The sequence below is a fragment of the Neodiprion fabricii genome, chromosome 4, assembly GCF_021155785.1.
Source record: "Neodiprion fabricii isolate iyNeoFabr1 chromosome 4, iyNeoFabr1.1, whole genome shotgun sequence".
Taxonomy (NCBI): Eukaryota; Metazoa; Arthropoda; class Insecta; order Hymenoptera; family Diprionidae; genus Neodiprion; species Neodiprion fabricii.
Window position 1 is genome coordinate 2,495,938 of NC_060242.1, and position 13,291 is coordinate 2,509,228.

General features: G+C 38.6%; 1 protein-coding gene across 15 annotated transcripts in view; it reads right to left on the reverse strand.

Annotated features, from left to right (window-relative positions):
- The window catches only part of LOC124181645 (kinase D-interacting substrate of 220 kDa), a 43,875-nt gene that overhangs the window by 14,393 nt on the left and 16,191 nt on the right, over window positions 1-13,291 (reverse strand). For 5 of the 15 annotated variants that reach the window (XM_046568399.1, XM_046568398.1, XM_046568396.1 and 2 more), the window contains 13 exons: window positions 5,024-5,155; window positions 4,785-4,883; window positions 4,519-4,617; window positions 4,236-4,433; window positions 3,801-3,899; window positions 3,414-3,710; window positions 2,917-3,292; window positions 2,666-2,830; window positions 2,371-2,578; window positions 1,829-2,251; window positions 1,520-1,742; window positions 1,254-1,433; window positions 7-466 (listed from right to left, as the gene is read on the reverse strand). In XM_046568399.1, coding sequence (XP_046424355.1) covers window positions 7-466; window positions 1,254-1,433; window positions 1,520-1,742; window positions 1,829-2,251; window positions 2,371-2,578; window positions 2,666-2,830; window positions 2,917-3,292; window positions 3,414-3,710; window positions 3,801-3,899; window positions 4,236-4,433; window positions 4,519-4,617; window positions 4,785-4,883; window positions 5,024-5,134 — 2,938 coding nt within the window. In that variant the 5' untranslated portion in view covers window positions 5,135-5,155. Of the gene's footprint in view, window positions 1-6; window positions 467-1,253; window positions 1,434-1,519; window positions 1,743-1,828; window positions 2,252-2,370; window positions 2,579-2,665; window positions 2,831-2,916; window positions 3,293-3,413; window positions 3,711-3,800; window positions 3,900-4,235; window positions 4,434-4,518; window positions 4,618-4,784; window positions 4,884-5,023; window positions 5,156-8,472; window positions 8,904-13,114; window positions 13,275-13,291 lie in introns of those variants that run through there. The other 10 variants (XR_006870523.1, XM_046568402.1, XM_046568403.1 and 7 more) reach the window with 8 other exon arrangements.

Below are 13,291 nucleotides of genomic sequence, written 5' to 3' on the forward strand. Positions count from 1 at the left end.
TCCTACCTGTAACGTATACTACGTTCATAAGTCGTCTCATACTACGAGGATTTACATCGCTAAAGTAATCATCGGTGAGCAACATTTTATTCAAATCATGAGCGCCGCCCAGTCTATTCAAGTTGCTGCCAATACTGCTAGCTACAGATTCGCTCAGCCTGAGTTTCCTGCTGTTCTTTCTGCTCGGAGGTTTCAATTTTTCTGTGCTATTCATAACGCCCGATTCGGTGCTGAGTCTCCTGTTTGAGACCGAGTGATGAATGGCGCTTGTTGTTGCATAGTTAATACTGTCCTCTGCTTCTGTCCATGCACTCTTTTTGTGATACTGGGCCGTCTGTTGGGCCACTTTCAGCTTTCGTAAGCCACTATTTTGAAGGTAAAACGGTAGGTGAACCATGTTGCGGAGGTAGTCGTGACCGCCAATATTGGATTCTGTAAATAGTCTCCTGCTATTCACTTCCACCGCCTATGGAAAAATTTAGTTAACGCAGACTGCAGTTAGTGATCGAAAAATGAGATTATCTTGCCAAAAGTTGACCGTAAGTTCATCCATACAGAGCAGGGATATGCGTGCATATTACACAGAGTTACAGTATCAAACGACAAATGGGAGATCCCACGCCGGAATACCACTAGATCCGCTCAACCATTGGGGAATTTTTTTTTTGGCAAAAACAGAAATTTCAACTAAAAATTATGGGCTGGTATTTGTCTCGTGGTGTTCAGGTGCGCTACGTTCCCTGCGTTACGATGAAGAGGTACAGTGTAATCACAACGCCGATGTAAATGATAATGAAAACAATGTCAAGAGGTACATTAAACATATGTAAACACCACATCGATACACAAGACTTTTAAATACGACATAACTAACTAACCTTGTCACGAGCCACCTGGCCCATGCAAAACAGACAATTATCAATTAGTGAGCATCAATAATTATCTTATTTGATATAACTCAACTAAAATCTTATGTACTTTGAGGGGATACCACTATTTTTTTTTCTTTTTTTTTTTCATTCTTGTAACAGGCTTGCATTACGTACAAATAAAGCAAAGATTCAATAGGATATGGGAACAGGCTGACTTTGCTCAAGATGCACGTTTTCATTAAGAGAAAGTAATCACCAACACAGAGAAACTGATTGTTCGATAATTTCATGACAGTGCAAAATAATTTTCCGATTATTAATCGACTTGAAGTGATCGATCGAATTCAAATATTGTGACTTCAGTGAAGAAAATCCTGTTACCTTGGCAATGACGTGAGGATCAATGGCTAAGATGACGATAAACGGGCAGTGATTGTCGCTGAATAACGCTTGAATAGCATCGAGGACTAGGAGTACTTTGTCTTGTTCGCAACTGTCCAACCCATCGACAACAACCACTAGCCGACTCTGTTGTGAAGTAAATCTATCCAAACATTTCACCTGTGATAAATATCATTATGCTGTAATTATACCGTCTTCACGTTGCATTTTGAATTAACAATATCAGCAGATTAATGGCGACTAACCATTTCAGTCATTAAATTGACCTCCGACCGTAAAGTCTGTATAAATCCTTCGCTTTTCAACGTTTCCAGCTTTGAAATACTCCGTTGTAAATGCCTTCTTTGAGAAAATACCAAGGCGTGCAGCATCCTGCTCCATGTATACAAGTTGGCTATAATGCCAACGGAAAGCAGCAGCCCAACTGTTAACAGAATCGCATGAGCGGTTACTTGTTCGATAACACGGCTGAAACAGTAAGAACAATATGGCTAAATTGATTGATTGAATCGAACGAAAATCAAATGTTTATTCGATGAATAACGAATACCAACTCAGAATTCTTGAACTCGATAAGGTAGACGGTAAGTATCGAGACTCCGACCAGAAGCGAGCCGAAGCAAATTTCGAATATCACAATATAGGGCAAGCAACAAACGTGTCTCCATTTCCAGGATGATGTCGATTTTGCCATCTTTGGTCTGAATGCTCTATAAAGTCTGGTAACTAGCGACCCGTAATCATTTTCGATCGAGTCATACAAGGATCCGACCATTTGTACAACCGCATTTTCACCCGCCGAAGTTGTGCCAACGCGAGTTTGATCGGTGAAGTAAAATTTGGTAGGCTGAGCACTGGGAGAATCGCCAACTTGAGCACCGGGTGGATGGCAAAACATAACTTGGAGCAGTAGCTTCAAGTTGTTCAATTTTCTGGTGAGAGCTACGTTGAAATTGTACGGCCAGTACCAGTCGTATCTGTTTTTTTTTTTTTTTTTTTCGAAAACAAAAAATTCCTATTGTTAACTTAGGTCCAGAATATTTACAATTCAAATATACGCAAGCATTTTCTAACGATTTGTGAAAAATTAACCTACCTTTGATTGGCGTACCAAACAAGAAGCAGGAACACGTAGAGTACAACGATAAAAGTAACGCCAATGGCAAGTCCAATGATCCAGGATTGAAGGGAAAGGCCCAGTATCACTCCGATTAGTAAAGATACGTGAACAACGACAAGGAACAGTAATGACGAAAACTGGAATACTGGATCCATCCATTGTCGTGCAAAATTTTTCATCTCCTCTGTAAAGGCAGTTAATTATTATAATATCTCCAGATATTCCAAAGCGACGGGTTTCGAATTTTACCAAGTACTGGACGATAACAAACCTCTAAGCTTGTTGAGTAAAAATGATTTCCCAGAGCCCCATTTTGCATAGAGACCGACAGTAATCGGTGTGGAGAGTGAAGGTTCACTGAGAATGTCGGCTAACGCGCTACTGTACAGATCATATCCAAGCATATTTTCATTGTCCTCATTAGTGTTCAATCGTCCTGTTAAAAAGAATCGATGGTTTATAGCACATGCAAGCACATTTACGGTGGCATTAAAGTGTCATCACAACGATTGATATACGAACTAGCACCAAATATTTGTCCCAGTATCGTCTTCGGATGATTGATATCTATATTGTAGGGTGTCTCTCCCTGTCGATTTGGCCGGTAGAGTAGCTGGCTATTCTTAGGATTCCGCAATAATATTTCAACGATAGCTTTCGACCTGGCCCGCATGGCAATGTGAAGCACGGTATCACCCTTTTTGTCGGCCGCCGAAACCTTTGCTTTCTTGTCGAGTAGAAGCTGAACAATTTCGGCGTTACGCGACCTCACAGCACGAAGTAGCGGAGTGTCGCCATCCTTTGTTGGAATCTCCAGATCAGGATTGGCTGTCAACAACAACTTGACCATCGCGACATTTCCCTTTTCAACCGCGATGTAAATCGCCGTTTTTTTATCCTGGTTTAAAAGAAGCATTTCAACAAATATTACACCGACCCCGAAGAATCTCCTCCTCTCACTCGAAATACAAAAACTCCTCGTGATATGGATTTTTGATGTACACACAACGACTGTTTACCTTTCCAGCTATATCAACGTCGGCGTACTTCTTTATAAGAGTTTCAACCACACCCCTGTGACCTCCCTTAACAGCGTGAATTAAATTGGTGTCACCGGCTCTGTCTTGTATGTTGATATACGCCCCGGCGATTACAAGAGCATTGGCTATTTCATGATGTCCCTCTCTGCATGCAATAGCCAGAGCTGTGCACCCGTCTTTGTCCAACGCATTAACGTTCGGTTTATACTCCAAAAGTAGCATGACAACGTCGACGTGATTTCCCAAAGTAGCGACTAGCAAAGCTGTCCACGAATACTAGAACACGATCGATTCACTATTAGCAATACGCATCGCACGATATACTAGATTTTTACATCGATACAACATTCGATTTCTACGGCTCACCATGCCAGCAGTGTCAACGTTTGCTCCGGCCTTCAATAACGCGTCAACAATCTCTATGTTCCCCTTACGACATGACCAAACCAAGGCCGACGTCCCATACTGAAAATCCGCATTCGAGAAACAATAATTTGTAATTGACATTGTATTTTAGTTTTAACGTGGTGTCCAGTAATAGATCCGTAACAAATTCAAAGATATTTCCAGGTTATTTAAGGACATTCGGTAAAAATAAAAATACACGAATGTAGAGGGTATCCACTTTTTGAAACCAGTTACTCGGTGAACATAAATTAATATATCATTCGCATACATCAAACCTTGAAAATAAAATATTTCCAGGACTTTTTAAGAACAAGCAAAATTCAAGGATATTTCCAGGACCACTGGACACCATGTTGAACTACACAGTACAGATTGTTCCGACTGTAAACGTACCTTGTCACCGACGTTGACTTTAGCACCGTGGGCTATCAAGTCTTTGAGAATGTCTGCGTATCCTCGACCCGCAGCCCACAACAAAGAGGATATGTGATAATTGCCGTGAGCATTGACGTCTGCTCCTCGAGATAACAGCAGTGATACCGTTTCGGATCTGCCTTTGTACGTAGCCCACATGAGTGCTGACCATCCTCCCTGTACCCAGTGAATAAGAATTAGCAACAGAGTCAGACAATTCGTTTGCAAAATTATCCGATGGTATGTTACGCAAGTTTCTCACCATATCACGATGCTCCAATTGGGCACCATGTTCAAGCAGCTCGAGGCATACATCTGTGTATCCTTCTTTGGCTGCGCACAATAACGCTGTCCAATCGTCCTACATAAATTGAGAGAGAGAGAGTTAAGAAATATTGAAACTGCAAGTTGTGGGTGTATAATTTGAGAATAATTCATTGTCAAGCAACAGCCTAGAATGGCTTAATGAACAGAGAACTGTGAAGCAATAAATTTTTCCGACTATCGTATGTTGTTTTTATAGCGTACCCCGTCTTCGACATTCACGTCCGCTCCATGGTTGATCAATTCCCGAACAAAGTGTATTTTTCCTTTAGATGCGGCATAAATAAGTGCCGTACTTCCATTCTGAAACAATTTTTATTTCAAGTTTTGTTTTTGGTTTTTCTTCTTTTCTTCTCCTATTTAAACAATAAGGAATAACGAAACACTCGTTAAAGACAGCAATTGCAAAGATGAACAAGTCGACGAAATGTAGAGCCACTCACTTCGTCGCGATCGTCAACCTGGACCCGCTTGTTCTCAAGAAAGTTTTGCAAGCCCAAGAGATTGTCGTCAGTAATGAAATTGACGATGGATCGGTAACAGAGCGAAACCATCGAGTCCGAACGGTGAAGCGTCTGAAAATAATAAACCCATGATGAACTCTTCCGTCTTTTTACCCTGATGACATCGATCAAAATAAAAAGGAAAAAAAACCACAGTAAAAACAAAAAGGCTGACAGCGAAGCTGATAAAGATTCGTCACTAAAATTCACCCTGTTAAACAAAAATAAGAAAGAGATAAATTTGTGAATACATTCATTCGTTTATTTATACGGCGTGAAGTTCTCGCTAAACTCGAATAAGCCAATATTACGTCAATGATTAATTCGACAAACGCAGAAAAAACTGCAAAGAAAAACAATAACAGTGGTTATTTCAAGATAAAAAAAAAACAACAAATTAATAAGCAACACTTCGCATAAAAATACAGCAGTATTTACCTGAAAAATAGAAAATATCAACTACGAGCAACGATCGTTCAATGATTCTATAATAGCATGGTACAAGTTATGATTATCATTATTACCTACCATCGTATAATTTGAAAATGAAAAACAAAAAAAAAAAAAAAAGAGAACTGACACCGATGTTCAAATCCAAAAATTTTTTTTTTTCTTTCTAGCAAATTTTTCTCGCTAATACCTATATGGATATGATTCTTACATATCATCAAAAATGAACAGCTGGGCCGTTCTAAATGGCTAAAATAATGTAAATCACATTAATAGCCACGTATAGACGTCTCGTGCGTGCACATGTCGATAAGTTTTACACGCAAGTCCAAAATTTGGCTCTCGCGACGAATTTCAAATATATACAAAATCATAAAGTATAGACTAATATAATTTGAGTATACAATGTTGGATTCACGTCGGTTTACACAATAAATCAAGCATATAGCGAAGAAAATAATCTAAACATCTTCCACTTCCACAATTTTCTCACTCAAGAACCGGAAGTCATACATTTTTCGAGGTTGAACGAGGCTATGTCTCGATCGTTAATAGCATACTTACGAAATAACTATATATATATATATTTTAAACTTTACCTCGCCGAGACACGAAAACTGATCAAATTTTACGCGAGGTAAAACATTTACCACTGTTTGAAAAACCGAAACATATATCACCGATTCAAAGTTTAAGCCACTTGTAGTTTAATAGTAATTAAATTTTATTCACTATGATTGAAAAAAAAAAAAACCACTTGTATACATGATACATTGAATAACCAGAACTTCAAGCTAAAATGTCACATGAAACGCGAACCTCATGTACCGCATAATAACATTTGTCTTATGCCCATGATAATATAACATTATACTATTGTCGCTAAAATTCTGTAAAAAATTTTTTTATTATGCAGAGACGAGCAGGAAGATGAGCCTGCGTTTATCGGCTGTCTTTTCGACAGTTATGGGCAATGGGAAATAGACGCGAGCGTTTGACCAACATTACGTACAACGTTAGCCGCGCTTAGGCTGTAATTTGAAGCCATGGTGTTCAACCAAGCGATGATGGGTAGCCGCATCTTCAAATCCGAGAAATACGGGAACTAGCAAACACGAACAGAGCTCACGTGGCTGTTGCACCGCAGACGAAACGGCACTGAATATCCCACCAAAACGGCATGCTGCCGCGGAAGAAACGATGCGGCCGAACCGGCTCGAAATTATCGCCCCTGGCCGATTCGGTCCCATCGTCACATAAATTGTTTTTTTTTTTTTTTCTTTTTTTTTCCCCCAATGGATCCTAAAATCGGTGATACTAGAGTGATGTACAAGGCGAATCACTCAAATTTCACTGAATTCTTCGGTGTAGTTGTGAAATGTTTCAACTACGGTTTTACCAAAATTACACTCGGAAAATTCACTATTGTATCACCAAAATATCACTAATTTAATCCATTGGCGATTTACAAATTATAAGTTCAATACTTACGATTTTGACTAACAGATAGGGTTTTTATGGGTCTCGCAAGGACGGTCAAATCCCAGATCGATCTCTCCGATTTGATTTCTGTCGTAATATGTTACAGTAAAGTAAAAACTAAGCGACAAGTATTTTTTACATTTTCGTCTGTCATAAAACAGTTTAAGGAGTTGAAACCACCTTCCAAAATAAGGCAAGGATTTGGGAGTTTTTTCTTTTTTTAACGAGAAAATTACATTTTTTCATTTCTCGTTATGAGAAAACTTTTCCAGGTGCATTTGTTAAAAAATATTTTCTTCTCGCGGGTGAAACCGGGACATGTCTTACTTTGGAGGACGGTTTCAACCCCCTGAAAGTGTTTAATGGCAGATAAAAAAAAAAAAAAAATACGTGGCGCTTAGTGTTTAGTCTACTACAACATATCACAAAAGAAATCGAATCGTCGATATTGACCTGGGATACCTTCCTTGTCAGATATATTGAAGGGGATCTCTTCCCAAGTACTAAGCTAACGGCATTTTACTCTTCAAAGTGATATCTAAGTGTAACTTAGGTTAACAATCATTGGATAACGGAACCCGCCAGGGGCATTTCGGACAGGCTTAAGGCCGAGGGTCAAAGTTCCGAATGGCCAAAACTCACAATCAGACAGATTTTTCATTACCCCGAATGGCCGATATTCGGAACAAGAAACGGTTAGTAACGTTGGGCGTATTGGTCTCTCGGAATTTTGACCCGTACCCCAAGCTAAGATTACTCCAAGCGCACGTGAATGTGGAGTAAGTGTAAACCTACGTCCGCATAGACAGAGAACGAAGACCGGTGAAATTCGTCCATCGAGCTGAATGAAATATACCACCTAGTATAATCAGCGCTGCAGATGCTCTTCTTGACCCGATTGGACGTTGCGTCGTCCATATGACGTGTCGCTGTGTATGCAGTAACGATATTATGCAATCCAATTGAAAAACTGTTAGTTCCGCAATAACGTGCAGCAAAATATGTATAAAACGTGTGTTAGTCCAGTTTTTCACACGGCTCATTTTCATTGGACCAGATGCTGCTTTTTTTTTTTTTTTTTTGTCAAAACCAACCGTGAGTTTTTACCAAACGTGAATTGAAAGCAATTCACGTTACAAGTTTCGTCACGTTAAACTGAAAATTGGTTTTGGTTTTGGGCCATATATATATGCAGCATTGGATATGAAAAATGTGGATGACGATACTTGAAACTGTTAACTCTGCATAGCGTTAGCTATCAAATGGCACTGTTACGTCACTCGACCTACCTGACCCCGGCTAATTGTAAGACCAAGGTAGGATGTAACATTGAATCGATAAAGACATAATGCTAGCTGGTTGCGATATTGAACAGAGTCAACGGCAAGCGCGAAAAGGTAGAACCAGCAGCGGGATAAAAAGCTGTCCAATCGATGACGATGACGATGATGACTGACCGTGTGCGAGTGTCTCCGGATGCCAAAGCTGAACTTCCGACCAGTTCCATCGGCAGCTGGTGCGGTGAACGTCAAGGTAGGCACGTGGAAGTGAGACAGATGAGAAGCGAATGTGTGATGGTGTTGATTACCGCCGGCGAGGTTGCTCGCCGACCATCCTTGATGTTCCGGCAAATGTAGATGAAGAAAAGAGTGACGTTTTCTCCTCACGTTCGTAGCTACGGAACCTTGATTATTCAGGATCCCATCTCGGTCACTCAGCTTCGTCGTACCATCCACGACATTCGAGGAATGACGTCTAGCCAGCCCTTCGGTACCAACACCACCAACGCCATCTCCAACGTAACGAATCATGGTGTCGGAATTTGAGGTCGGAAAGCTGGGCTGAGCTTTCAGTGTGTTCAATGCAACGACGCTGGAGCAAAATCCCGGAGAACTACTTTTCTCTCTGACTTTGGACTCGGCCGCAACTTCCGAAGTAGAGTCTTCATTTTCCCCCGGTTTTGACGACTGATGATCGTCGACAAGCGGATCTTCGAGGCTCTCTGACATATCTCCGATATTCCTAGCGGTCAGGTCGCCTTTTGATTCTTCGACAATCCTCGCTCATACACCAGCACAACAGTAGCTGAAACCGCAGCCATTGTGTAAAAAACGTATAACTTCGGCACGACTCAATTCCTATATCGTTTCTCTTGGAATTCACGCGTTTCCAATCATCGCTAATGAATAGAGCAAATCCGTGGCTCGTATACCTCATCCAACCGATGATTAGAGCAAAATTTAATGCAACAGGTTGGCGAAGCAGCGCTAATTTAGTATCAGCGCAAACGGTCAGTTTAATGATGAAACTTTTTATTTTTATACCAGAAAAAGTTTACACCGTCGGGTTTCCGTATTGCTATAGTTTGTCGACAAAATGAGAAAAAAAAAATAAAAAAAACTAATAGACACAGAAACTACGATTGTGTCTCAACAGCTGACCACTACGATAATGTTTAGATACGTACTGTGACAGATTTACAGTAAGAGACGTATAAATGTAACGCAACGTCGTTATTGTTACTGAAAAAATCCAATATGCTTCCGCTACGTTGCTGAAAAGATGAGGAAAAAAAAAAATTGAAAGTAGAAAATTACGGTGAATAAAAGTAAAGTCTGCTTGCGGACAAATCAGATAACTGCAAAAAGCTCGAGTGGTGTTTCAATCCTGAAATAATGATATCACATACAAATAAGTCGCACCGACTGTGCCAAGAATCTTTGGCTCGATATTGTCAAAATTCGTGGGTTTACTTCATCCGCGAGAAAGAGATTGAAAAAACTGGTATCATCGTTGTTTAAAAAAAAAAATTGTGGCAACATAGAAGGTGGTATACGATGTTAAATATACGATAATTACGGCGATGTTTTGGGTAGATTAAACGATAGAATTTCTACAAAATTACATAGTTATAATTTAACAAGAGAAAATAATGCAACAGTGGCATTAAAAATAACCATTGCTGTTTTAGCGAAATTTTTTAGTATAGTGAATAATTCATACCACTGAATTATTACTGATTACTGTGTTACTTATATCCTGTTTAATACCACGTGAAAATCCCAACTAGTCTTCTTATATCAGTTATAAATCGTTGTTATCATTGGTCCAATTTATTCTACATAGCTATTGGCCACTCTACCATTGGCGGTATAATAAAAGTTTATTATGATAATATATCAATCGAAAAAAAAAAATCGATATCAATTTGACGAAACGAGTTCTGTTTCAAAATCATCGTCTTCTCTTCCCTCCTGCAGAATGCTTTCTTTCGATTCTTTGTCATTATTCGATATCAACGTTCGCAAAAAAAAAAAATAAAAATTAAAAAATAAAATTTGCCACGTTTCGCACTACTTTCGTAAACAATATAAAAATCGTGACATTGTACTTTTGATAATGATAAAGAGTAATTAAAAATACCGATTTTAATAATCTATAATAACTAATTTTAAAAAACAATCGAGCAATTATTTGATAAATTATTCAACGGAGTTTGTCGTAATAAATTAAAAAAAAAAAAATATATCAATCCACATATAGACTTTTGTTCATTCTCTCTCCATCTATTCATCGTGTTAATCGGGACTAAATGAGAATCATCTGCTTACCGGCTATAAAACGACGAAAAATCCACAAATTTATTCAACGAAATTTCTTAAAATCACTTTAGAACAAATTGTTCAGCCGTAGGCAATCAGCGGAGCACAATTAAAATAATACTTACACGAGCAAGAGTAAGTATCGTAATACCGGCTATCGTTAATATCGCTTTATATATAACGCCCAGATCAAGCAGCAGTCCCGAGAAATGTATAATAATATTCGATTGTAGATTGTGCCGATGGCGTTGTAGAAAATCATTAACTGCGGATATGAAACACTCGATGATTTTTATCAGCGGGGGAAAAAAAAAAATGTCACACTTTTTTCCATAGACCGTCGGTTTGGCCCGGTTCATACAACGCAGCAAAAAATTCGTGGTAGCATTATGTGCCAGCGAATTAGATATCATCGTACTTTAACCCTTTGAGTCATGGTGGTAGTAAATATTCTTACCGCTCATTTTGCATCCATTTTTTGTATATTTAAAGAATTTTTCAACATAATTCTTTGCAATTTTTTTACCATTTCTGATAGTATAATAATAGGTTTTCAATACTCGAGAGTAATTGTTGCGATACCATGTAAATTATTATTGTTAGAAACAAACCGATTGAAAAAAATCGTGAAAATTGAAGGAACAATTCATTTCCGGGGTAAGTTACCGTGTTGCACATAAGTTACAAGTTTTTGGGGTTACCGATTACGAATTTGAAATCAGATTTAACAAATTCAAGATGGCGGAAGAAAATTTCAAATTCCGAATCCAATCAGCGACCCTGCACAGAGTTTTTTTTACCGTACTCGATCTAATTTGAAATTTACATCCGCCATATTGGACCCACCTTCTAAAAATTTAAAAAATTTGATTTCAGATTCGTCACCGGCGACCCCAAACATCATGAAATACTATCTTGTTACAAAAGTTGATTAGGTACAACAACGTGCAATTCAAAGGGTTACTAAAAATCCTCCAATAACGTAAAATAAAATATATGTTCAGTACCGAAAGACAAACTCCAAACGACTCTCGACGCGTTATACGGTAATGCACAATAATTGAGATCAATGAGTACGACGAACGAACAACGAGCAGCACGTACGTATACAGAACAATATAATACGTGTGTTATAAGTTTTACAAAGTGTCGCGTGCCTGCACGCGGAAGAATAACGCGGTATTCACAGCCGCCGGTTCGATCTGGAACATGTTTAATGGTCGTGAATGAGGCTATTGTCAAACACCGAAGTTAATTTTATCATTTCGTGAAATCGTGCAAAATATTTTTATTCGTTGTACGATACGTGCTGGCAATAACTTTGTCTATGTAAATTAAATTAACATTCTACGCACGTTGACAACCTGACGATTAATTCTTTTTTTTTTTATCTCAATATTGCGACGATATCGTTGCGATAAGATAATAATCCAATAAATGAATGAACAAATCAAAACATACAACAATTAAAAACGACGAAAGATTTAAAGATTTTGTGTGGGAAATTCAGAAACTCGTTGACAAAGCGTAATTAGGTTGATAAAATGATTTCGATCATTCTGACGCACTCGACAACGCTCATACATGTATATATAACTTTTATCGCTCTTGCAATTAGTGGCATGCAGATGACGGATAAAACAGAAAGACACGCAGAAAAAAAATAAATAAACGTATGCACGGAACAGTCTGTTTTGTATAATGTGAAACTATTTCCGCATGTGCCAAAGCAGCAGCACAGCAGCAGATGTCAGACATTTGAAACCACATTGCCATTGACTTGACTGTACCATGTATATCAACTTTTGTCAGCCTAGTTATTTTAAGTATATATCAAGCACGCGTCTTATAATTGCTGTAAAAAAACATACATGACAAAAATAAATAAAAACGTATGCCACTGTAGTGATTTCTGTGACTGAAAGGGTTATTGAACATCATCGCCGCATCGGGAATTGGACAGAGTTTACGATAAAATTTAAATCGCATTGAAACGAAGTTCAACCGATATTCATATATACATATATACATATATATGTATATATAATAATACATGCAGCGTCGGAGAACTGGATTGCATTAAAATTCGGTCGATGACCAGTCTCGAGAAAGAGAGATAGAAAGAGAGGTTCGGATCATTTAATTCGTGCAACTGCTTGGCCTCTTGCGTTTTGTCAGTGTTGCAATATCGCGCGAGCGGTCAAGACCAAGTGAGATTATTAATATGCGGTTATTCGCTGTCTTTAGTTATGCGTCTAACAATAAACATTGATTATACTCGATTCGAGTGACGGCACGGTGCGGCAAAGAAAAGTGAGTAAAACTGTGAAAAGTAAATGGTAATTCGGGTGCAAATAGGCAAATATTAACGTATAGCGAACAATGGATGCGAGGAGAATTATCGTTAACACCGAAGAATTGAAATGCTTGATGAAAAAAAGTATCTTCGTTTTAACGCGATTTTAGCAATTACGTTTAACACATCAGCGTTCATTACCTTCGATATCGGAGTTAACCTGAGCATCCTGTTCATCTCACAAATGAAAAAATTCTATCGTATATTTGTAAGGTGTGAAAATTTGACGCTTAAACAACGTGTTACGACGAATTTAAAAAACATTAAAAACGCGAGGCGAACGTATAAGTTGGGAGAGAAAACTGCGAGAACAGCGGA